At 42.3% G+C, this 23,202-nt stretch overlaps 1 protein-coding gene across 1 annotated transcript in view; it reads right to left on the bottom strand.

Moving 5' to 3' along the window:
* Positions 1–448: 448 nt before the first annotated feature.
* The window catches only part of AHI1 (Abelson helper integration site 1), a 193,518-nt gene continuing 170,764 nt past the window's right edge, over positions 449–23,202 (bottom strand). The window contains exon 25 of the mRNA XM_079780929.1: positions 449–628. Within this exon, the coding sequence (XP_079637055.1) occupies positions 556–628 (73 nt within the window). The 3' untranslated portion in view covers positions 449–555. The remainder of the gene's footprint in view (positions 629–23,202) is intronic.

Consider the following 23,202-nt stretch of genomic DNA (forward strand, 5'->3'; position numbering starts at 1 on the left):
TGCCTGCCCTGCTGGTATCAGGGAACAGGCTTTCCTTTTTAATGATTAATAACAACATGGTGGGGTTTTTCTAATCTTCAATTGTCATTTCTAAGCTTTCCATTGCTGTCAGCCTGCAGCCAAAATAAAATAAAATAAAAATTAAAAAAAAAAAAAAAGCCCTCTATCAACCCCAGAAACCACGGCTCTGGCTCGGGATCAGTGGGCCGCAGAGTTTCTGAAATGACAACTTTAGGTGGAAGGGATGTCAGGGTTAGAGCCATACCTGCTTTTTTGCCTCCTGAACTGTGAAAAGCTACAAGTGCCTGTTTCCTTTTAACACCTAAGCCCCAAACTACAGCATAAGAAAAAGACTCCTACTTCCTGCCTCCCACTCCCAGAGTGGCACAACTGTCTTTTTGACATGTTATTAAAATCTTTAAAGTTGAGATGTGGGGTGTGTTTTGGATTTTTCTTTCTTTTTTTTTTTTCTTCTTCTTTTTTTTGAGCACTCACATTGACGGTTTTAGAATATCTTGAAAAGCAGGGTACGATCGAGCTTTCTGAGGACAGCGTTCAGCCGCACAGCTCTGTCCCTGGTTTCCCAGAATGCCACTGGGCCCTGAGGTGGAAATTCCAGAAAGGAGCTCTGCAGAAAGAGTTGGTTATTAGTTAGCAATAAAAATTTTATATAAATAACTAACTGTAGGCCTTAAAAATAGTTCCAGTACGGTCTGGCAGACAGCATTTGCAGATCTATGTTGTATAGGTGATATGATTTGGGTCTTGGTAAAGAATTCACTCCCTTACAGAAACTGATAATAACTGGACAGTAACTAGAACAGGGCAAGCAAGAGTCCTGACTGTCTCAGTACAGGCTGTGGCCAGGACTATTTAAAAATCCACGTACATATTCAGAGAAAAAGATGAAAAATTGTGTTTTATATGTGGAATATTGGGTGCAATTTCTTTTTAAAAAATTTGATTTTTAGAGAGAGAGGAAAGGAAAGAGACTGATAGAGAGAAATATTGATGTGAGAGCATAACATCAATCTGCTGCCTTCTGCACGCCCCTGACTCTACTGGGAATCTAGCCCACAACATGGGCATATGCCCTGACCGGGGAATCGAACGGGCAATCTTTTGGTGCACAGGGTGACACCTAACTGAGCCGCACTGGTCAGGGCTGGATGCAATTTCTTACCTGCTTCATTGAGGCAACCTATTTTTATAAAAGCGCTTTTAAAAAGTTGATTTATTGTCCTTATTGTTTATGCAAATATTTCATAACATAGCAGACACTTTTAGGCAAGAAGAAAAATTTCCAAATGGTATCGTGACACTAAAGAGAATTAAAAATGGTTTTAAGAAATCTTTAGGTCCACATAAATATTACTGCAACTTTAGACAAAAGCAGTTTAGTTGGCAGGGACTGGCTGCAGGATGTGCCCCTGACAGGACGTCTTGGCAGCCTTTACGGGTGGCTTTTTCACCGAGGGCTGATGAGTACCTGCCTTCACTTGGGACCTTGACAGCTGATACTCCGCCTTTCCAGGCTCCAAATTCTTGCTCCTGGAGCCACCCTGGCCAAGCTCTCCAAGAAGAGTATCAGGGAAGAGGCCCCAAGAGGCAGGAGTTCCCAGGATCTGCCTCACTTTAGGGCCTGTTTCATGATGGATTTATTTCCCATCTTGTTTATGTTTTTTCCTGACGTAGCCAGGTCTCAGTTTCCTCTTCTGTAAAATGATGACAATAACTCTTATTTCATGGGATGGTTTTGAGGAATAAAGATGTTCAAATGAGTAGAGTAGCTGGCACAGTGTATTGCCAATGGTAAGGACTAAACAAATGACAGCTAAAAAGAATGAAAAAACTTAAAATATCATAATCTGGTTGTGATTAACCAGTTTAGTTAGGAAATCTGATTTATATTTTCCACATGTGATAGATACAGATCCTTTTACAAATCTGGAATATAGATGCAGTAGGTTCCAATACATACATTTATTCATATATTCTATACCTAAACCTAGGATCCCTTGGATTAATATGGAAGATTATGCAAAACTATATTTTATTACCAGGGTCCATATCTCCTCTTTTCTTTTTTTCAAATGGAACTTCAGAATCCAGGAACGGCTTAAAAATACACAGAACTCTATTCACTGATGTCCATGTATTTCCCTATTTGTTTTTATTCTATCCTACAAAGTCATACAGATTTTGCATGAATAAAGGAACAAGTGGGAGTCCTCCCTTATAAACTCCATCACCCAGGCCTGGTCTCAGCTTGGAGATATGAGAGTTCCACTAAGTTTGACCTCTTTCCTACCCTTCCTGCTCTGCTAACCAAAGCTCATTCTCAGGCTCTCGCTGATAATTTATAAACTTTACAGAGCCTCTGGGATTTTAAATACCTCATTTTTTGAGGATCATTTTGATATCAAGGTTGAGTTAGATTTTAAGTAAATGAATTCTGTAGTTAGTCATTCTGTGTTTTAAACTCCTTTAGATATGTTATTTTCTCTGGAAAAGTATTATTTGGTTCACTGTCATTACATTTAAATTATCAATAGTTAATACTTAGAAAAGAGTGCAACATATAGAATGTTGAGAAATATTATTAATAGTACATATAATAATTAAACTTGTATTCATACTTCCTTGAGGTAGTTCTAGAAAGTAAACAGAGGTTAGTTAAGTTCATGTTCCCTCACCATCTAGTGGGACCCACTTGTAGGCAGAGTCCTATTTCAGTGACTGTGGGAAATCACCAAAAATGTGGGGAAAATGATCCCTGCACACAAAGTGACTCATATAAATTAAGAAGGGTGGGGACTTTCAGGAGATCTTGCTGTCTGGGTTCCCAGTTTCTAGGTATGTCTATAGTTGTGTCACTAAGTAAGTGATGTAGCTCAGTTTTCTCAAGTCTGTGGATTGGGGAACACTAGTGCTTAAGAACCATATAGGATTGCTCTGGAGTGAATGAAGCAGAGCAACTGTGTGTGTGTGTGTGTGTGTGTGTGTGTGTGTGTGTGTGTGTGTGTATAAAACACTGGACCATGATTTTATATAAATATTAGTGTTCAAGAACCATAGGATTGCTCTAGAGTGAATCAAGCAGAGTAACCCTGTGTGTGTGTGTAAAATACTTGATCATGGGTCTATATAACTTCCAGATTCTTTAGCAAAAGAACTTCCTCTCACCTCTCTGGCCTCTGGCATTAGAATTACCTGTGTGCAGACCTGCCTTGAATCAGGGGATAAACACCTTAGGAAATTAAAGGTCTGTTTTCACTGTTTGACGGACAGTGAAGAAATGTGTCAGCTGGCACAAAGGATTTGGTTTTCTGGTGAGCTCCTTAGTGGGCCCAGCAGGCCTATGGGGAGGCCAGCAGCAGGTTCTTCTAGACATCAGGCCTGAGGATGTGGAGGGGGCACTCCCAGCAAACAAGCGAAGCTTCTCCTAATGAAATGTGACAGTGTTCCTACTGGTGGGAGGCCATGGGGACAGGGCCAAGAGAGGACTGGTAGTTAGGGAAGGATTTGCATAATTACATTCACCTGAGGGGCTCCATTTACCCAACAATGAGTCTCATTGTGGTAAAGCCTGCAGCTGGCCATACTGTAGAACAATATAAGCCATGGCCTTATTCTTCCAAAACAAATGCCTGGACTCTGAAAAATGACAATTAGCATTTCAAATGCCAGACAGCTAAAATAGTACAAAATGTTAGCATGGTGTGTAATACTACAAATTTGGGGGCATGCATTGATATGTGATGCATGTATTATTTCATACCATAGCAGAAGAATTACTATTAATAATACCACCTTTACACATGCACTACCTATACTGTACATGTGCATGTATATTAAAGTGTTAATGTGTCCATGAACAGAGTGAAATGACCCTTGAAGTATACGTTTTCTCTTGATGTTTGGAAAAGAATGATGTATTAAAGGCTTTTCCTGTGTAGGGCACTTTCTGTGTTAAGTTCCGGCACAGTGTCTTTTGTTCTTTGATTCCAAAAGCTTACAAGGGATTTGAGAGATGCTAATCAGACTGAGAGAGGAGGCACTTGCTGGAAGAGGCTGCAGGCTCACACACAGCCTTGCTCCATGGCTGGAGGCATGTTTACCTAAGACTCCAAATAGACCGAGTAGAGATATGAAGACAGCAAATATTGTGCCCGGCTCATTTCCTGGTATTGCCCACATTTACATTAAAAAGGGAGGTGCAGAGGGTGGAGGTTGGCTGGTTTAGAGGCTGTTCCTTTTAGTAAGCCCAGTAATTGTTATATTTTGTCCCTCAAATTTAGAGCACAGGAAGCAATTCCAAGTGGAGAAAAACCACTAAATGGGCTTGCCTATTCTCAGCTTTAATTAAGTGCACATTTAAGATATAATTTTGTAAGCACAGCAGCATCCAAATTTCATTTCGGCGTTTTACTAGAAAGTAGGGAAATATTGGAGCACTTCAACTGGGAAGGGGAACCAGTCTCCTCTTTTGAAACTTAAAAGAAACTGTGCCTATTGACTGCAATCTCCTGACTATCTCATGAGACAGAAGCTAGAAGCTAGCAGGAGCTGGAGTAGGTCCAGTTGGCCTTGACTCTGCCCTGTCTTCCAGAGATGGTGTCCTGATCCTGATGAAAGACAAACATGCTGGCTTTTATATTCCTTCAACAACAGGCGGTGGAAATTACATGCGAAAGAGACACCTTGCAGCTACAAAAATGGTCACTGCAAGGGAGACAAGGGTAACACACAATGGCAGCACGATGACAGATGTGCACACACACACACAGGAAACCTCAAAAGACACGTGGCTCAGGCCACCATCAATTCTCATGACCAAGCCTTGCCCTCCAATGTCTGCCCCATCAACTCACCACCACCCCATCACTAAGGTGAGCTTTCTAAAGCAAACAACAACAACAACAACAACAACAACAACAACAAAAAACACATTTCCTTGAAATTCTTCTGGGGCTCATAGTCCATGGCAGTGGTCACCAGGCCTGGTGGCACATCAGAGCCATCTGGGCATGACTCCACCCCAACCTTCAGACAAGGGTAGACAGACACAACAAAGAAATCTGTATTTATACTTTTCAATTCTTCCAGCTTTTTGGAATCAGAGGTATACAGAACATCCTCAAATAACATAATTTTGTTCAAAGTCATTTCATTATAACAATGATAACGTTAAGATGTTATAGGAACTTAATTCTTGTTTGTATCAATTAGCCTGTGGCAAAATTTGGTTTCGTGAAGTCATTTCACTTGAAGTCGCAAAACCAAGGGACAATGTTAAATGAGAACTTGCTATAACTCTGACTACATGAAGGAACTCAAGCTTCCATGATATAAATTTTCAAAGGAATTTTATTTCCCTCCTAAATTCTTCTGAGGTTTCCTGGGTTAAAGGGGAGAGAGTTCTCGTATTTTCCGTGTTTTTTACTCTTCTCATTACCCAAACTTAGAACTCCTGCCTTTGACTTCTTCCTTTGATCAGTTTGGTAATCTTCCTGACTTGTCTTCATCTCACTTGACCCCAAGTCACCACTACCAGACTGATACTAATTAGTGGATAATAAGTCTTAACTAATGAAGAGAGGAAGACTAAGAAGAGTGCAAAATAGGAAACAGAGTAATATTCAATATTAGACATCACTGCTCCTAAAATGACTTGGCCCTTCCCATCATTAGATAAGTAACTGGGTGGATATCACTGTTCTTATGCCTTGACCTTACCTGCCCTCTGCCCCAGAGACCCTTTGTCCCATTTTCTCTTCCCTCCCCTCCCCCAGTTCCAAGTTCCTTCCTGCTGTCAACCGAAAGTTTCTGTCCCCCCAAATTCATATGTTGAAGTTCTAACCCCTAATGTAATGAGTATATATTTGGAGGTAGGGCCTTTGGGAGGTGATTAGGGTTAGATGAGGTTACGAGGATAGAGTCACCATGACGGGATCAGTGTCCTTATAAGAAGAGAGACTAGATTTCTCTCCCTCTCTGTCTCTTTCTCTCTCTGTTTCTCCTTCTCTCTTCCAGGCAGGAAAAACAGCAAGAGGCAATTGTCCACAAGCCAGGAACTGAATCCACTGACACCTTGATTTTAGATGTCCCAGCCTCCAGAACTACAAGAAATAAATGTCTGTTGTTTAATAAATGTCTGTAGTTTCCCCCACAATGTCAGATTTTAAAATTGCATGTATCTCCCTTGTTGAAAAGCTTTCCAGATGATTCTGATGGAGCCAATCCCCTGACCATGTCTGGGAACCATGGCTGTCCTCTCTGTGGAACATCTTTCTGGGAACATCTAACCATCTTGGAGAGTCCTGCTTACCCCAGAAGAGTCTCTCTGCTTTTTTCCTCCCAGAAGCTTTCTGTAACTTCACCCAAAGCAGCTTTTCCTTTTGTCACACCATTATACTTTGTACTTGTCAGTATGAAAGTATTCATCATGTGGTAATGGGATTTGGGTGTGTCACTTCAGACTCCCCTACTGGTCCAAGGGCACCTAGAAGATAAGTCTTGCTCATTATGGTGTCTGGAATCCAACATGCTTGATGTAGAGTGGAGTGTATTGTGGATACTGAATGAAGATGTGGAATAAGTATGGGTTGGATTAGGAAATTAGGAGGTCACTGGTGATGGTGGTCATGCCAAAAGAAATACTCACTGGGGACAGACTATACCATTTGGGCTTCAGACTGGGACCTACACCCACGTGCTTTACTGATAGGGCTGGCATGAAGGAATCATACCCACCATCCACTCTCCTCTGGCTGGTGTGCCTCAGCCCAGTGGAAGAATGCCATTTACTAGTACTTACTGATCTATCCAGAGTGTCCAATTTCTGCAGCTTGTTAGCTGGAGGCACTGCATGTTCTAGTACAGTTCCTGCTGCTGTTAGCTCCTGCCTCCTGAGAGTGGAGCCAGCGGTTGGAACCCTACTGAGTCATTTCATTCCTGTTTGTCTGTGAAGGGTGAAAACCTACCACAAAATTAATTGAAGTACTTAAGATATTTCTATAAGTACTTCAAACTGAACATGTGCAAAATGGAAGTCATCACCTCTCCTGGATGTCTTCTCTTGCATTTCCTTCAATGGGTGCATCTAGTTGCCCAAGCTAAAAGCCTTCCTGCAGTCTACTCACAGGTCCTACTATTGGGTTCACTTCAAAAAATTAATTCCAACCCTCTCCCATCCATTCTTCAGCCACTGCCCTGCTTCAGTCCATCATCTTCTCTTGATCATATTATTTCAATAGCTTCTTTTCATCTCCTGTTATCTGGTCTTTTCTCACAAGTTCATCTTCCAGATGCCCTCCAGATAATTTTCCAAAAAAAAAATTTTGTTCTCCTGCCTAATGCCCTTGCATGTCTCCCTGATACTCTCATCCCACTGGATAAGTCCAGATTCTAGTTCGGTACACAAGTCCATTCACTTCTGTTCCAACCTAGCATTCTGCCCTTTTTGCTCCATACCATGCATTAGTCAGTTTCCTAAGGGTGTCATGTTCCATCAAGCTTTCTTGGTTTGCACTTGCTGTTCCTTTAATCTGTGCCTTCCCCACCTTTTCTGTCAGATTCATCTCCAGATGAATTTGAATCCCCCTCCAAGTTCCTGGTCCTTCTCTGTATAACTGTATACTCCTATATGGAAGCACTTCATGATCAAATGAAATCATTTGTTTAATCTCCCCCACGGGAACTTGACCTTGACTTCATCAAAGGTAATGTGTCATTCATTTTTCTCACCCTGGCATTAATTAAAGTGTCTAGCACTTATTTTGTGCAAAGTAAATGTTTGTTGAATTGAAAGTCTATCAACAGAGACATCAAGAGCTCTACCATGGAATAACATGCAACCACTAAGAAGAATGAGTTGGATTCACCCATACTGATTATAGTCTTAGAATGATATATACACACCTCTATTTTTTTTGTAAAAGGTAGAAAAAATAATTCTACTTTTGTTTTTGCCTAGATGAATATGACAAAGTGGATGGAAAAAGTCCTAAATGTAATCCTTGGTTAACCCAGCAAAGAAGATTGTGTGTGTGTGTGTGTGTGTGTGTGTGTGTGTGTGTGTGGTGGTGGTGGTGGTGGTGGGGGTGATTTCCTTTATAGTTATCCAAGTTTGACTTGTCACAAAGAGCTTATCTTGCTTTGTAAAGTTGATTAAGGAAAATAAAGTAAATGGTTGATGAATGAGTAAATAAGCTCGAGGGAAGAAGTTTTCAGAAAAGAGAGAATATTGTTACTGTTGTGCAAACCCGAAGAAAATAAGAAGAAAATAAAAACATATAAATGGAGTATGATTATTCACATTGTAAAGGATTCTTCTCTCCTCCGAAAGATCTCCACAGGCTCCTTTTTTTTTTTTTTTTTAAGGCAATTCCCTGAATGCTCTTACCCATTGTTAACAGATCATTAACTGTAGTGCTTGGTGGACTGGGTGGGACAGGTGGGGCCGAGAAAGGGACAGTTTTAGGAGTCGGTGCCAATTGAAGGTCAATTAGAAAGGAAGATAAGCTACATTGATATTAGAATGTAATTATCAGGGAAATTATTACATTGAAAAAATTCAAAGGTCATAGCGTTCTTCTGGAGAAAGGGCACCCAGTGGTTCAGGGAGAAGGAAAAGCGCCTAACTTCCTGGGGTGGGGAAGATGGACAAGGCCATAAACGTGAAAGCACTACCCTCTCTTGGCAGGTAGGGCATCCAAGTCTACACCCCACTAAGAAAGCAAATCCCCTTTTAGTGTCTGCAATTAGTCACTAATGCGGAGAGGTGGGTGGTAGTGGGAGAGAAGAAATCTTTTTTTCTTTAATAAAGGAGATAAAAAGTAAATTAGACCTGGCCATTACCATGAAATAGAAGAAACTCTAAGAACACTGTGCCATTAGAATGATGTGGGCCTATCTTATACTTTTGTCATTGAAGCAGAGAACAATGAGAGCTACTGAGTCACTTTTGGTATTTAATAAAAGAAGAAAAAAAGCAACTGGGCTTGCGTTAGTGACTAATCACATGCTTGTCACCAAGGGATAATTAAATTCTTTTTCTACCAAAAGAAAGAAATCAATCTATAGGTCTCTTGGACTCCCACCCACGTTTTTATACAGTAAAAATCAACTTAAGAACAATAAGAGCAGCCTTGAGGGCGGGAGGAAGAAGGCACAGAGTGGCAATAATACATTTGACTTCTCTGAATCACATAAAACAGGGAAGGCAGACTTTTTCTGTAAAGAGCCAGATAGTAAATATTTTAGGCTTGCTGTGCCAAGGGATAAAATCTAGAATATTATGTAGGTGCTTTTATAACAAGAGGGGAAAAATACTTTTTCCACTACTTTTTTATTTATTTAAAACTTTTTTAATGGATAGTTGAATTTGAAGTTCATATTATCTTCATGTGCTACAAAATAGTATTCTTTTCAAAATGTTTTCAACCATTTGAAAATGTAAAAAGCATTCTTAGTTCTTGGGTCATACAAAAAAGGGTGGGCTAGAGTGTGCTGATCCCAGACATAGAATATTGCTGAGTCATGACAGGGTTCGCACTCAGTCAAGGCCCTAGAAGCTTAAGTTGAGTTTAAGCATGACTTCAGAATCCTTCTCAACACAGCAGGGTTGCCAGTGACAACCATAAGTAGTGGGGAAGGGCAGCCTCCCTGCCATGCAGTAGCCATTTCCTTAGTGACAACTCAAAAAACAGTTAACTCAGATATCAGCTGGGTTCTCCTTTACCTTTCAGATCTGGGAGCAAGTGACTCAGTCTTCCATCCCCAGCCTCAGGAAAGTCGAAGATTTGGGTTAGTCCTCAAGAAGCTTGCAGGCATGTGTCCATGAACATTGCTTCTACTGCATGAGGTCAGTTTATGGATTTGCTTCTTGTTTGCACTACCATTTCAACCAGAATCGGTAATTCAGTTATTAGTATCTATATTAATAAAAGGCCCATGGGTAACGCCGTCACGACCAAATGAGCAGCAGCTCTCGCAGTGGGCAGGGTGGGGCATGAGCAGCAGCTCTCGCAGTGGGCAGGGTCGGGGAGAGCTATGAGCCGCTGAGAGCTAAGAGCGGCAGAGGGAGGGTCAGCCAGCTGAGGCAAGCGGAAGCGAGCTACTAGAGGCCCAGTGTACACAATTTCGTGTACACTGGGCCTCTAGTTTTAAATATTTTTTAAGACAAACCAACAGACTTTTAGCTGAAGATCTAGGGAGACAATGATGATTAACATGGCAGCAGAAACAGTAGCTGCTCAACATCAGCATCATAGCCAACATTTCCAGACAGCTAGCTTGTTTTGTCAGACACCTTTCATACATTATCTTATTTAATCTTTCAACAATCATTGGAAATATACTATTTTAAAAACAATTATTATTCCATTTTACAAAAAAATAATGAAGCTAAAAGAGATTAAGGACTTTGTCAATCACAGAGCTAGTTATCAGTAGAGCTGAAGAGTCAGCAACCCAGATGCATGTTCCCCAGCACTTCAAGTGAACATCATACATGTTTGTCCTTGTAATTCCTTCCTCCACCTCAGACCACCTTATGGAGTATCGTGGCTTCCAGCCATTTTCCTGGCCCCCTCTCCTCACCCATGTCTTTCTTACCCCTTCTCCCAGATTGTTCCCAGGGACTTCCAGTACCTTGATACAATTCTTTAGAGTAATTAGCTCTTGTCAGCTCATATTCTCAAAATGAGCCCTAGAAAAAGTCTTTGAGAAGTGATGTCATTTTACAGGAAGAAAACCTTGATAAGCCAACTGTTGGATATGGAAAGATAAGATGTGGTCAAGGTAGAAGGAATGAAGTACATTAGGAAATTAGAAAATTAAAGAATTTTCTTTCCTTTCTGAGAGAGAGGGGCAATGAATAAACAAGAAAGAATGAGATCAGGGATTGCTGAACTGAATGGCAGAGAAGATACAGGACTTGTGTGTGTGTGTGTGTGTGTGTGTGTGTGTGTGTGTTTTAAGATTTCCTTTGTATGTAACTGTTCAGTAGATCTTTTATGCATAAAAAGGCCTTGTAAGAATATGCAGAATGTGCAAAATCAAGAAATGGAGATGGAAGGTAGAAAATGAATAAAAGCTCCTTGAGAATTTAAGGAGATTCTATAGACTTTCCATATTGGATGTTTGACATTGGATTTCCCACAGTATGTGCTAATGTTATGCAAATATTTGGAAACAGGATGAATCAACACAGTGAAGTGTCAGCCCACAGGGAAGAGGACAATTCTATCTGAGTGGGGAGTAAAGAATGTAGAAAAACATAAATGTGTAGAGGGTAAGTTAGTGTTCATCTTATAACCATCTTAAAAACCATACAAAGCGGGCCTGTATAAGGGTAGGATGGTGGGGCTGGAAAGGATGGGATAAATATGAGAGAGATGATAGCACTGGTTGAGGTTCTGGTGCAGGAAACAGTGACTTCTCTGGTATTTTAACAAGAAAGGGACATAATGTAGGAAATTGACTTCTTTCAAAATTTTTTGCAAGGGCAGAAGAACCGATTCTAGGACAACCTCTAGGAATGAGCAACAGTGTAGAGTGGCCAATGTGGGGGTTGTACCCCTGTCTCAATAAGAAAAGTGGGGAATCTAGAGGCCACCTTCAGCACTGTAGAATTCAGGAAAGGCCCACTGTACCTGTGACAGGAGCTGCAGTACCTGCAAATAGTGGCTCTATACTGTACCTGCTCCATCTACAAGAGCAAAATGTGCAAGCCCAGCCCATGATTTGCAACCCTCACTCCAGCAAGTGACTGGATGCTGGAGAACAACTATGCTTGCCAACCGAAACCAGCTTAGAAAGATACCTTCCACCTCATTTCTGCCTTTCAGACTTCACACAAATGCATCTTATTGGTGGAAACTGATTACATTAAGAACCTAGTACCATGCCAAGCCATATTGGAGATAAAGGCAAAAGAAAAGACCAGTAATATCGCATTATATTTTAATTTTTAAAAATACTCCATTAACAAAATTTATCTTAATTGCTGAGTTTTTTGGATGCACCCTTAAATTGTGTGTCTGAGGTGCCTTACTTGCCTCAACCTAATCTCTGCCCTATTAAGAACCATAGCTGCAAGGGAGTCTTAGAAATACAGCTTTTAGCTTTTCGTTTTCTGCAGTACAGAAAGCACACTGGAGAAGTTTGAGAGGGAGACTGAGAGGCATCTGTGACAGTCAGTTGAATGTGTTAACTTGGCTAGGGTATGGTACCCAGTCTAGATGTTGCTGTGGAGGTATTTTTTTAAGATGTGATTAACATTGAAATCTTTGTCTAAAGCAGATTACCCTCCATAATGGGGGTCTCTTCATCTCTTGAAAGCTTTAAGAGAAAAGACTGAGATTCCCAGAAGAAGAAATTCTGTCTCTATAATTATGTGAGCCAATTCTTTAACATAAATCTCATATATGAGTATGTGTATATCTGTTCACATATATACACATACACAGCAGCAACTCTCTAGGTATTTCAACCAGAAAGGGACATAGTGTAGGGAATTGGTTTTTTTCAAGTGTTTCTAGAAGGTCATGAGAAGCAGACTCTTACACATTCTATTAATCTCATTAGTTCCTTTCGTTGGAGAACCCTGGCTAATACACTTGGAAGAGGTAGGGATGGAGATAGAGATCAGGTCCAATAGATCTACCATTATTGAGGTAGAAGAAACAATACTCAATTATAGTGACAATGTACAGGGAGAGAAAGAGAGAAGGAGGAGACTAAGTTGATTCCCAGGTTGCCAGTGTGGATGACCAGCTGGTGCCCCTGACTGAGGTAAGGAAGACAGATACAGCACCAGATATCCCCATGAGAAAACGGAGCACATGCTCGTCATCCTTAGAAGACACAGTTAACATCTTCCAAATGCAGCCATGCTCCAGTGCATGAGATCCACCCCATACATGTCACAGGTTGCCTGGGACAGGTGTTTTGGTTGTTCCCTCATTTATTCATTCACTTTCTCATCTGTTAGATAAATACAAGGGTAGGCAAAAGTAGGCTTACAGTTGTTCATATGGAAAATAATACAATATTTAATAAATAATACTATAAGAATAAACTGGCGCACTCATAACTGTAAACCTAATTTGCCCATCCCTGTATTTCAGTGTCTACCAGTGTCTGGTACTGTTCTGAACTTAGAAGGTAATATGGTGAACTAAAGATGAGTTGGCTCCTTTCATAATGTTTTCATTCTAAATTAGGAAGATATGATAAACAAGCACACAACTAAACAAAGGACACAATTCCAGACAGTGAGATGTGCAGTGAGGACCAGGAAACGGGGCAATATGATGGAGAGTGACAGGGAGTGGGGGATACCCCGGACATGGTGATGCAAGTAGAATACACCTGGACCCCATATGGAGCTTAGGGCGAGGGGAAAGCTGAGCTGCTGTGTGTGTGACTCAGCTGGAATGAAAATAAAGAACTCCAGACTTATGTGATGAGTTATTAAAGGGATCTCAAGCACAGTACAAGTGTTTGTAATGCCTTCCTTGGTTCCCCATACTGAAATACAGTAGATGGTAACTGGATGAGCCTGTGTAAGGTGAGAGATGGCGAGCTGGACAGCAGGGTTTGGGTTCAGGGCTGAGTCTAAGAGCAGCATCTGGATTCCGACCAGAGGCTCCCCGGGGTTGTTAAATTCTCAGAATGACAGTGCTTCGGCACATGGTGGGTCCTGTATAAATATTGGTTGATGAATTAAGGAACCCCTTGACTCAAGATGGAGGGAGTGTCTATAGCCGTATCAGGAGCCTTTGCATTCTGTGTGATTTCTTCACACTTGGGAGAAGCATTTGGCTCCCTCCATAAAACAAGTCCCAGAGATGTCTCTAATTCTGTGCCTTCATTTCAGCACTTGCTATCCACCTGGGGGACTGTGACTTGCTTTTTAAAAAAATATAATTTTATTGTTTTCAGAGAGGAAGGCAGAAGGAGAGAGAGAGAAATATCAATGATGAGAGAAAATCATTGATTGGGCTGCCTCCCGGACAGCCACAACCAGGCATGTGGCCTGACCAGGAATCAAACCGTAGACCTCCTGGTTCATAGGTCGAAGCTCAACCACTGAGCCACACCCAGCTGGGCTGTGATGTGCTTTTAATGCTCCTGCCATAGTCTGGCCCCAAATCCTTTCCTTACAGTTGCCTCTTTAGTAGCTGAAGTAGCCTGGGAATTCTAGAAGACTTTCAATGTTAAGGGAGTAGAAAAGATTAGTGAACCAAGAGCACAGAGGAAGAACAAGCTATCAGGTTTATATACGCTATACAGTTTTCTGATCTTTCTAGACCTACTGGCTCTGGTACCACATACTATGTAGAAAGACTGCTCACATCCAACCCCAAAAGATGGGTACAGTTACACAAAGGACAAGACTCCACTGTAGGCCCATCTCCACAAATGGAACAAATCTTACTTCCTCTCCACACCGATGCTGGTATCAAATAGCATTACAGACCTAGCAAATAAAATTTCAGGGCACCCAGTTAAATTTGAATTTCAGATAAATAACAAAGAATTTTTTTAGTATAAGTACATTTCAAATATTGCATGTTCCAAATGTTGCATGTGACATACTTATATTAGGAATGATTTGTTTGTCTGAAATTCGAACTTAACAGGAAGGCTCCTATTTTACCTGGCAACCCTAGGTAAGACCGCGAACGAGATTTGAACCTGCCACCTGATAAGGCTTTTCCACTGGATCCTTATTCTGGGTTCCAGCCTGGGGTCTCGGGGGAGCTTTGACAGAGTCCTGGTAAGTGATTTCTCCCTTTCAGACCCTACCCACTTTCATTTCTGCATGCACAGGGGGTCCTGTCTGTCTGGATAGATTCACAGTATCTGAACAGGTCATGAGCATGTCATCCTCACCACAGGAATTACACACCCTGCCATGCTTTTATCTGGCAGCATACAAGAACTCGGTGCCTTTCGGTGGGCATACTGAACTCAGTTCCCCAGGAGCCACGCTAAAAAATCCCGAGGACAGTAAAGCTTCACGGACAGTTGGTAGATAATCAGACTAGAACACTTCCATTTCTCTTACATGTCAGGGGATTAAATAGTCAGCCAACCATATGACATGCCTAGCAGCTATTTTCAGCTCTGTTTTAACCTGTTGAACTCCGGATAGCAACTTCTGTATTTTTATCTTCCTTCGAGGCAATAAGTACGGGGCAGTCAGGTTACAAAGACATAACTAACAACTTGCAAGAAAACAATCTAAATTAAGCACCTGTGTTGTGATTATAAAAATACACAGATTTCCTTTGCTTCTGCTGGTAATGCTGGAGCCCACACATTTGTGATGTGCCCGCACGTGATGCGCGTTTACCCACACAGTTCTTTTCCATTTAACCTTTTAGGTCAGATCTGTTAGATTTCCTCCCTCCCCCGCCACCTGATTGGTGCGGGATTTCTTGCTTTCCTCACAGTGAAGCAGAGTGATAAGACTGTTTAACCCTTCATTCAAAATACAAAGGCTAATGGCCATGTGTGCTGTCACAAAAATATGCCCCCGAATGAGCTGGAATTCTTGCTCCTGGGGCTTTGGCTAACTCCGGTTGTCTAGGCAATGCTTGGAAGTGCCACCAGTCACCTCCCTTTCTCCTTGACTTGAATGGACACGAGGCTGTGCGTTCTTCCAAAGACTGCAAGTTCACCGGCACCATGACACTGTCTTGTTCATTGCCGAAATCTTTTGCTAGGGCCGCCAGGACAAAACACCACAGACTGGGTGGCTTGCGAAATAGAAATTTATGTTCTCACAGTTCTGGAGGCTGGAAGTCCAAGGTCAAGGTGCCAGCAGGTTTGGTTTCTTTTGAGGCCCGTCTCCTTGGCTTGCAGATGGCCGCCTTCTCCCTGTGTCCTCACATGGCTTTTCTCTGTGCAAGTCCTGGTGTCCCTTTGTCCAAATTTCTTCCTATGAAGACACAGTCGAATTAGCACCCACCCTAATGGCCTCATTTCTAATTTAATTACCTCTTTAAAGGCACTATCTCCAGATACAGTCATATTTCGATATTCTGGGAGTGAGGACTTCAACGTATAAATTTTGAGGAGACACAATCCAGCCCCAAACAGCCACTGTATGTCTAATCACTAATTTAGTGGCTGCCACCTGGTAGGCAATACATGCCTGTTGAATTAATACAAGAACTTTGATAATGTCATTGGCGGGGCACGTCCCTTAAGAGTTTCTTGTACGAATTAACCCAGCATCTGATTTTTAAGCTTGTGTTGTACCTGCGCATTTTACTGGTCATTTGACCGTAATCTGACCAGACTTAAAATCGGTGACATCGAGCTTCCACAGAGATGAGGCTGCATGTCAGGGCATCCCTCCCACTCCCAGGCCCAGACCTTGTCACTTCCATGTCATCTCCACCTGCTCCCCATCAGGCTGGGATGGCGGCCGACTGCAAGCGCAGTGGCAGTAATGAGGCTCCCAGCTGTCATTCCCCGGCCTCCTTTCAGCAAATGCTTGACCTCTCCCTGTGGAGGCATGCATCTCCCGCTTCCGTTATTTCCTTCCAGTTGGGAAGAAAAAATATTACTCCCCAAAGATCTCCTGTTCCTTTTCCAGGGGAGAATGGGCATCTCAACAACATACCCATTGTCTGATCTGAGCTTTGCTCTACTAGTCTTTCAGGGGGAAAAATAAGCCCCAAAACTTTGATCCCCGGGGAGGTGAAGCGGAAGTTGATCTTCACCATTAAATTTTTTTATAGATAGCAAAGTCCACGCTTCCACCTGCATCCAAAGCATAGAGGCAGGCAGCTGGCAGAACAAAGCACCAGGGAACTAGCTGGCCAGAGTCTCTTAAATTGCCCATGTACAGGTGCAGCTTGTTTTTCATCTCGGTGGCAGTCACTAGTGATTGACAATGTTTTACCCAGAGGATTTAACCCCTTTTTCTCCTAGAAGAAGCAGAGTCAAGTCTCATGATTTAGAAAACAAGTCTGTTTTAAAGAAATTTAACCCAAATGGATGGAGACCGTGTTGTGAACCAACGTTACCCTCCATGAAAAAAGGAACTAAACCATTTCAGACAAAACCTTTGAAAAATGTCCACTAGGTCTTTCCAGCTTTGTTGCCAAGGCTGATAGACACCCAGCTAGAGATGGCGCGGGAGGGATGCTCCTCTAGAATGTGAGTGACCTGGGCGTTGGATTTGCTGGATGTTCAGTAAGACGTGAAGTACCTGACCTAGAAAACCAATTCCTGTTTGCCTTCAGCTTTTTTCCATTACCATCAAACAAGCTATTTTAGAGGGTTAGCAGCAGAGAGGAGAGACACTGTCGTGCAGCCAGATTTCAAACTTTCAAAGATGGTGAACTCAGCAGTCTCTCTGGTTCTGTGCTGGTTTTTCTGTTTCTCCCCCGATGACTCCCACTGCATCTCAGGTGGGGTTCCTTTTCAGAGTTGGCACAAGGACATGAGCCATATGGGGAGTCCTCTGGAGGGGGTGAATTGATGAAGAAGTCCAGATAGGCCATTGGCCTGGTGCTCTCTCTGGCAGTCTTTGGAGCTTGCATGGGCGATGAACTGAGCGGTCAGATGGGGATGAGGGCAATCTTTAACAAATGAATGAGCAAACATCGGGAGGGTTGCATGAAAAGCTCTTAGAACCTCCACAAGAACAGCTGGAAAGAGGCCAAGTGCACAGGGGGAATTATCTCCTAAACTGGGAGCCTCGGGGAGTGAGAAGGGAAGTTGGTTACTGCTGGTTACCAGGTAGCACTTCAGGGGAAGGCTCCAGAGTCTTGGAGTGGACCCTTCGGTTCTCTGCCTCCTCAGCAGGGTCTCGAGCCAAGGGAAAGAGATTTGAATAAAGTGGTCGTAGTGTAGATAGGGTGGTCTCGTGTTCTGGTAGGTGCACTATAAATCACCTCCGCTTAGCACAAGGAACCTCACCGGTGAACACTCCTGATAATTTAAACGCCTGGAACACACTGTAGCATGAGCACAGAGTGTGGCCTCAATAACTCTCACAGCCATGGAGCAATGGTTTAATTTCTGAATGGAAAAATGACAAGCAGACAACTCCGACACTTCCTCTGAGAGTCTCAGTACATTTCCAATGACCACACATGCCCAAGGAGCCTTCCTCTCTGTATCTTTGGCTTTGACCTGGCCTTTGAAATGCTCGGTGGAGGGCATCTGTCCAGTTAATCTGGAAGTAAAATAATCAAAGGAACTCTGTGGCCTGAAAACCAGTCTACGTCATTCATAAATCAAACCTTTTGTATGTGCCTTGATATATCTACGTGGCCAAAAGCTATCGAATTTAAACATTTTGTATTTTTACTAATTGTTTTGATCTCAGACGTACATAACAGCTACTAATGGTTGTGCATGAAATAAAATACCAGGATTACTGCAGAAATTAAAGCCTCAGCGCCATAGTGATCATCTAATGAAGCGAAAGCTTGGATGCATGTCGGCTTAATCAGAACAATAGTGCTGTCAACCAGATAGGGATACTGTAGGAAGTAATGCCTCAGAAACAGCACGGTCTAGGATTGGGCAACATAGCTCCTCTCCATCTGCATTCATAGTGGGCATATGGGATATGCTTCTGCTTCGATGTGATTGACAAAACCTTGTGTGTGAGTGGTGAGAATAAATTCTAAATTCGGCTTCAATATTTACTCCTCTCACTGGCACTCGTGTCACCACCATGATCTGGAAGCAGGAACTCGCAGGCCCGGAGTGATCCCTGGGCAGCTGAATGCTGTGACTTTTTCACTTGGGTCCTTCCACGGGGGACGAACACTTCCTAATCACCACACACATTCTAACACACTAGGCACAAGGGGTAAGAGACAATGCTCTAGATTATGGATATTCTTGGCCTTGGGAAAAAAATTTATTTTCCCCTTAAAGTTTGTAAAGGTAATTACCATTATTTACAGTGCTGAGGGCAAAGCCCCACCCTGGGCTTCGGGCCAGGGGATCTCAGACTAGAGTGTAGTGAGGTGAGCCAACTCCAAGACAAAAGCACAATTATGTTCACACAAAAACCAGCACTGGTGGCAGTGGGATGGAGGAAACACCCACGCAAGGGGGAGGCGTGTGGAGGGAGGGGCTTCCTTTGAAGTTTTGCATAAATCTGGTAATTTCCCCCCTCCCCCCACAGTGCTGGGAATGGAGATTCTGGGTTTTCATCTTGGGTCTCTTATTAAGCCGTGCCATAAGGAAACGGACTTCCTCCTTACTTGATTTGCCAATTTAAAAAACTGAACTTCAAATAAAAGGATTTTGGGAGAATTAAGAAAACGGGAAATGTTGTGCAAGGTGTTGTGAAGTTTTCTTCATTTCTTGGCAGAAAGGAACTAAAGTAAAACACCAAAAAGAAGGCATCTTTGCTTTGTAAGCCCACCTCCCTTGTCAGGCACTTCACTTTCCCTTCCGTTCTGATTCACGTCCATTGTCCACTTAGGAAAGTTTCAAAGCTGTGGGGTTGGGAGAAGTGTTGCCACATACATCGGGTTCTTCCAGTCAGAAAATAATTAGCTAATAACTGCTCGCACACTTTACCTTTTTGTTATATGTTTTTCTTCCTGCCAGGATTAGGGCCAGATGATTATTTGTGCTAATGGTGTGAATCAGTGACAAGAAAAGCGTGTAATGGAAGTGTTGACATGTCTTGAGATACCTGGGCCTCACAAGGGAACCACGGGCAGTGACGGGAAGAATCGGGACCCACTGAGCACTCCCCACCTGGCCCTAGACTGGCTGAATGCCCTGGTTCCCAAAGCCCAGACTTCCAGGTCATCTATAGCTCAGTTGTTCAGGAGGAAAACCATAGCAAGTTGGATTTTCTCTTTAAGTCCGGGAGGAAATGCTCTTTGGGAAATAGATGTGGACATGTGAAGACCTTTGGCCATGACCTCGGTGAAGCCGAGGCTGAAGGTATTTTGGAGCACTAGCCTGCCTCTTACTCCTGCACAGGGCAGAGGCAGATACCTGACAGAACCCAGCAATCAGCTCCGCACACCCAACTCTCAGTTCTGGCAGCAGAGAGGAAAGGGGAATTACAGGCGGGCTGGACTTGAAACAGTGCTGTGGCCCCACCTGAATTTCAGGTGCCCCAGGGAGTGCTTTCAACCACCTGGAATGGAGGCTGTTTCAGGGTACAGATGCAATATGTGTTTGTCTTGCTTTTGTTTGCACCTGAATGCAAGTACCAGGTGGAAGCCAGAAGGTGTGGAGCATTGCAAACAATTTTGACTGTAAATAAAGAGAATGTAAGCGTTTAAAAGCCTGAGTTCTGGAGAGAGAGAGAGGTAGAGAGAGAGAGAGAAAGAAAGGAGGGGGAGGGAGGAAGAGAGAGGAAATGAGAGGGTAGGGTGGAGAGAGAAGAAAGGGGAGAGGAAATAGATTTACTATTAAAGGCAATAGGAAAATACACAGAGATTTGTAATGGTGTGATACTGCTACATATTTTCCCATGATATGTTCATATCCCTGCATACAACTCATCCTCACTTTATCTATATATAGCTAATAAGCCCTTGGACCTATGATCTGCCTTGTTCAGTACAGAATGTGCCTACTATATACCAGGCACTAAAGTAAACACTAGGAATAAATGATGAAAGATTGTCAGATAGCAAGTGAACACTTATGATGTGATGGCTGCTATGGTGATGTTCCACGGGCCATGGCAACAAAAAACCCATCTATGTATCCTTAGGACAGTGAAGGAAGACTGACGAGGAAACACATCAAAAAGGAAGATCTTACATAAACCTCTTCTTTCAGCCTCCGAAGCAACCCCAACAGATACAATTCCCACAGCCATGAAATGTGTTGGTGTTTTAGGCCTTCCTTGTGGGTAGGGCTTGTCTCTGTAGTATATCAAATTTGGAAACATAACCTTTTACTTTAATGCAAAAGGCTGATGTGAATATTTCGAGGGCAATATGAAACTTCGAGACTCATTTTTGATCATCCTATTTTGTTGAAAATTGTTCTGCAAAAGGCATTTGAAATTTGGAAAATATGAAATGTTTAGCTCTCTTATTTTTTAATAACAGAAAGTTACTTTTTGTCAACTGTGAAAGAAAAAGGCATTTTGTAAAGTAAGTCCTTGCATTTTAAAATAAAATACAGTATGTATTATGGTTAAATAGATTTTTGAGTGAGATGACCCAATAGTGCTGAAGAATAATTTACTCAATAGGATACATGTCATCCTTGCACTTCCCTGGCTATGTAGACAGTGAGTGTCACGGCGAGGTTACCCACAATGGCCTCCATTCTCAAGAACCTGACCAGGCTAATGTTTATACTCAGTGGTAGTTACACTAATCCTAAGGGGACTTATAAGATCAGAAGTTGAAAGCACATCAAGACTGAAAGTTAAAGGTGTTCAACAGCATCTCTAACATCAGTCGAACAGAAGTCTGAGTGCAAAGTGTCATGACCATAAGCAGACCTGACGGAGTTGGACCCATGCCAAGAGATGTGATCCCCATCTCTCCCTCCAGCCCGCCCAGTCTGTGTGTGGATTCCCATACCTCTGCCTCGGGGTCCTCAGGGGGCTACTGATACTTCTTATGTAAACACTACTCCACAATATTGTGTTTGCTTGTTGAACAAAGAGTTTTTTGAAGCTTTCAGACTTTTTTCCCCCCTGTAGATGATGAAAATATGGGTGATGAAAATGACTGGATTCACTTGACCGGCATGAAATACATAACCCAAAAAATCCTTAGGATTAGACACTCAGACTCAGCATGAGTGTGTCTGTGGACTTTTGTATATGAGTCTAGGAATCTTTTCTCTTAGAAAATTATGGAAATTTTAAGAAAAGAGAGTCAAGATATCCGATTCACAGACCACAGGATTCAGATGCACACATTTTAGAATGCTGTTGAAGGCTTTTTACCCTCAGATGATGGGAATGCAAAATATTATGCAAATCAGACTTAATCTTCTGAATGATTTGCCTCAATAAAAAAAGTTAAAGATGCAAAAAGAAGACTATATCCACATTTTTAGGTTGTGTTTTTTTTTTTTTTGCAAATAAAGTGTTGCTCAGAATATCTTGGGAGCTTGAGCAGAGATATCTAGTCACTACCCATGGGTCCTCCAGGTTTCCTTAGCGTGAAGAGCAGACTGAGATGAGATGAGTAATGGTTAATCTGAACTCAGTGAGTGCCACTGGCTGATGTCAGGCTAGGAAGAAGAAAAAAGGGAGTCAGAAGACAGAAGAAAAGGGGAGTGTGAAAAGGGAAGCGAATGAAAAGAGACGACAGATGTGACCATGACTAATGACATTTTCTTAGATTCCTTCCGTAAATTCCCTATTCTTGCCCGACATTTACAATTTTTAAAAAGATTATATTCCACTTGAGACATCCTTTGATATCAAGCACAAGCAGATTTATAAAAGTTATCCCAGGCACACCAGAAATGTTAACTAACACACTAACAGATTATGTGTTAATTTTTAAATACATTGATCAATAGATTGTCAGTTTCCAAGACATGTGCTCAGTGCCTTTATGAGAACACAATTACCCATCATAATTAGGAAAGGAGCCTCAGTGCATGCGACATTGGGGATGAAACTCGAGTGGCAGTATTCAACAAAGGCTTTGAGAAAAAGATTTTCAAGTCAAGGGCTTGAGTAGCCATGGTCCTGGGGGGAGAAGCATGTTCTTGCTGCAGTGGGAACAGAGGAACACCACTGCCGTCATGAATGGGGACCAGAAGCAGGGGACAGATCATGTAATCCGTTCTTTGGGCCTTCTTTCAGAGATGAAGTAAGTTTCTTAGTTTTGCTGTCATTTCCAAGGCAACTGGATTTCACCTGAGAGTTTCCTGTGGTATCAGGAAATTTATAGAAATTCTTTTTTTTTTTTGTACTTTCTAAAAATAATTTTTATTGATTTCAGAGAGGAAGGGAGAAGGAGAGAGTGAGTGGGAGAAACATCAATGATGAGAGAGAATCTTTGATTGGCTCCTTGTTGCATGCCCCCTACTGGGAATCCAGCTTGAAACCTGGGCATGTGCCCTTGACCAGAATCGAACCTGGGACCTTTCAGTATGCCGGCCGATGCTCTATCCACTGAGCCAAACTGGCTAGGGCTATAGGAATTATTCTTAAACAAAGAGTTAAAGTTCAATGGATTCAGTGGTAATGGATGGGGG

The sequence above is a fragment of the Cnephaeus nilssonii genome, assembly GCF_951640355.1.
Source record: "Cnephaeus nilssonii genome assembly, chromosome: 9".
Lineage (NCBI taxonomy): Eukaryota > Metazoa > Chordata > Mammalia > Chiroptera > Vespertilionidae > Cnephaeus > Cnephaeus nilssonii.